This window comes from Haplochromis burtoni, unplaced genomic scaffold (assembly GCF_018398535.1).
Source record: "Haplochromis burtoni strain Fernald_Lab_line unplaced genomic scaffold, NCSU_Asbu1 Contig_575, whole genome shotgun sequence".
NCBI lineage: Eukaryota > Metazoa > Chordata > Actinopteri > Cichliformes > Cichlidae > Haplochromis > Haplochromis burtoni.
Genome location: NW_024582936.1, coordinates 100877 through 104546, shown reverse-complemented (window position 1 = coordinate 104546; position 3670 = coordinate 100877). Strand labels below are relative to the sequence as shown.

Sequence of the window (3670 nt, the reverse complement as noted above, 5' to 3'; positions counted from 1 at the left end):
ACAGAGACACACACACACAGCCGTTTCCTCCTCACATGACATCACATGAAGCGTCAGGTCATTAATCAGCCACATGCTGCAGAATGCTGCCACCAATCAACAGGCAGATTGAAGCCACATGATGACACAGACTGAAGTACTGCAGTAACCTCAGTGTTGACAGTACAGCGAGGTACTGCTGATGAACCTTTGACCCCTGCTGCTGCTGAGGTTAAAGGTAGTGTGAATATTAGGGTCAACACAGAAGAAGAAGCAGAGCATCGTTACCATAGCGATGGAAAACCTTTGTAATATCCAGCTGGAAAGGAAATGAAAACGTGTAAAAAACAAAACAAAACAAAAGAATAAAACAAATTTAGCTGCACAAACATGTTCCAGCCATTTTCTTCTGCTTATCCATGTCACGGTCATGGGGGGTGGAGCCTATTTTAGCTGTCACAGGTGAGAGGATGCACGCCAGTCTGTCACAATGAACTTTTTCCTAAAAATCATGACGTTTGTGATTCTTTTTCCCAGTTTTGAGATCAGTTGCACTAAATTGCTGTCGAGTCTCTACGTTAAAAGCGCCCGGAGGAGACTGCTGCTGTGGTTTGGTGCCAATATTCTCCTAAAAGTCAACATTTCTTTCCCCTCAATGAAATATGTTCACTTCACTGTCCAGCAGGGGGCAGACCTGAGGTTCACTATAAGCAAGAAAAGTAGACGAGAATAAACTGAAGAGCAGAAAGTTTTTATTAAGAAAAGGTAAAAAACACGCCTGTATTTATAGCAGCAGACAGATGGGTCAGAGCCCCAGCAGAGCTCGGGCCTCCTGACTCTGAGCCTGAAGAGTCTCGCTGGCGTAACGCTGCAGCAACTCCATCTTCTTCCTCCTGACCAAAGCCTCCTCCACCTGAGAGACAGACAGACAGGGAGGGAGGTTACTCCTGAACTACGTACCACAGGTAGTTCATCACTAGACCATTCTGGAGGATTCCCATGATGCACTGGGTGTTTCTTCTTCACTCGCTATGTGTTAACAGACCTCTCTGCTGAATCATATCCGTTATTAATCTCTGTCTCTCTTCCACAGCATGGTCGTGTCCAAATTCATGGGCTGCATCCTCCTGAGGACCCAGCCTTCGCGGTCTACGTGGGCCCGGTCCTCAGAAGGTGGGGTAGGCCGGAAGTAAACGGCAGTGAAATTGGGCGGTCTAGCCTTCAGATTAGCGTCACCGGTGTCTCGGTGGAGTTTAATAAACTCGGCCGTCTGCTCCTTGCTGTCTAAAATATAACAGGACACTGGAGTAAATTCTCGACTGTCTCACACGTCTGTTTAATCAGTTTTCTGTTTAATGTTTATTCAGCTGTGTGAAAACCACCCGGGGGATTAATAAAGTTTTATTTTATCTAATCTAATCTAAGAACTTTGATCTCAGCCAAACCGATTTACTCACGAACAAACAAAACACTGAAAAAAGCCCAACAATAACATTTTTAGGTTGTCTAAGTGACTTATATATTACGTTTAACCCGAGCAGCGAAAGTCCGCGGTGATCTGAAAATGATGTGCCGGGAGTTGTGCCGTTCTCGGCCGCATCAGTAACCCTCGAGCTCCCGGCTAGCTGTCGAGCTGGTGGGTAGCAGACGTCTCCGAAAACGTCGAAGCACTTTTGCAAATATGCGATATCTTGATAAACCGAGCAGATATTTGATGTTTACACAGCTACTTTCTCGCCTGAAAATATGTTAAAAGTTTATTTTGTGACCCAGAAAGATTAGTATGAGTAATTTTAAAACTTAGTAGCGGCCGCCATTGTTGGAAACTGGAGTTTGGCTGGGCCGCGCTATGAATTCTGGGATATGGTGGGCCACGAAGGACACACCCGACCCATCCTTCAAATTCGGGGAAAAGGAGGACGCATTTGTCGGCTGCATTCGGAGGAGTCTACGAATTTGGACAGCCTTCGGCGCGTCGCTGTGACGTAATCGGTCTACAAACCCGTCCTGAGGAGGATGCAGCCCATGAATTTGGACACGACCCGTGTCTTTATCATGTCCTCCTTCTCTCGCAGCAGATGGCCCCGCCCCTCCCTGAGCCTGGTTCTGCTGGAGGTTTCTTCCTGTTAAAAGGGAGTTTTTCCTTCCCACTGTCGCCAAAGTGCTGCTCATAGGGGGTCATATGATTGTAGGGTTTTTCTCTGTATATGTTATTGCAGGGTCGACCTTACAGTATAAAGCACCTTGAGGCGACTGTTGTTGTGATTTGGCGCTGTGTAAATAAAAGTGAATTGAACAGACCAAACTCTCCTGGAACCCTGCACGGTAGGCTGACCTGCACCTCCTGGGAAATATAAAGATAACACCGCCTGCACAGGTGTGCCAAAGGTGACGCCCACTCAGGTAGGCCACGTTGTTGGCTCTATATAGGTTGGAGATCTAAATGAAGCGGACACAGTCAGAGCTGCTTTCAAGGCTCTGGTTACAATCAGGCGTCATCCTTGGCAGTGAGGGTCCTCACGTTGCAGGCAAGCGTGTTTGTGTGTCTCACCTCTTTCTGAGATGGAACAGGTACGTGTGCGATGAAGGCGAGTCCTCCATCCTCTCCCTCCTGCTCCTCCTGGTTCTCCTGGTCATCAGGCTGCAGAAATCAAAAAAGATTGTTCATATTCAAGCACATCTGTGTGTGTCAGTAAATTAGTCTTTATTTTTCTCTTCTCTAAACTTATTTAACTTGGATGATTTAAGGATGATTCAAAATGTCCACCATGTTTCAGTAAATAACCCACATGTTGTTGACGTTGGGTCACTGGATTGAATGTTAAATAAAATGAAATAAAAATCACGTGAACCCCGTCTGTCAGACCCAGAAGGCTGACTCTGTTCAGCTGCACATCTTCAGTGAAACATCGTCATCAGGTGACTTCTTCAGTCTCAGCTGACTGCAGGTTTCCAACCCTATGAACAAGCAGCACTGACTAACAATGGGCTGTGAGGTCAGTTTCATCATCATTGATATGCAAATTGTTGTAACTATCGATCGAAGACCAGCTGACACTGAAATGTTTCACTGAAACCGATGAACAGGGTCGACCTTCTGGGACTTCCTCACCTGGATGACGTCTACCTCAACGTTTGAAAAATGTTTCAGTGTCTTCAGCTCGTCCTCGTATCACGATAAAGCAGACGAGGTAAACATGGCTAATGCATTAATCCAGCTGTTAACATCAAAGTTATCGTATTTCGTAACGATCTCAGCACACTACAAGTACTGATAACCTGGATTGATCCCTAAACCTGTACCCGGATTAAAGTGATCCTATTCAGTTCTTACTGACCAGGACAACAGTGATCTGGATTACATGATCCATGGAAGGAAAACCCAGATCATTTTATCTGGATTACATGTCAGAGTCGCACGTTCACACCAGACTGTGTGTTTCTACGAGTGAACCGCTCTCAGGTGTGCCGAGGTCACCTGACAGAAGCTGATTGGCTGAGCAGGTAAAGAGACAGTTCACCTCTTCGTTGTAGACGGTGTAGATGCTCTCCTCCTCTTCCTCCTCCTGCTGTTGCTCTCCAGACACTCGAGACTCTCTCTCTGTTTTCCACCTGTGGACCGCCTCCAGCACAGCTACACACACACACACACACACACACACACACACACACACACACACACACACACACA

The 3670-nt window shown here is 46.4% G+C and overlaps 1 protein-coding gene across 1 annotated transcript in view; it reads right to left on the bottom strand.

Moving 5' to 3' along the window:
- Positions 1-714: 714 nt before the first annotated feature.
- Positions 715-3670, bottom strand: part of isy1 (ISY1 splicing factor homolog) — a gene marked incomplete in the record, with an annotated part of 5099 nt that continues 2143 nt past the window's right edge. The window contains 3 exon segments of the mRNA XM_014329515.1: positions 715-892; positions 2531-2620; positions 3501-3613. Coding sequence (XP_014185001.1) covers positions 785-892; positions 2531-2620; positions 3501-3613 — 311 coding nt within the window.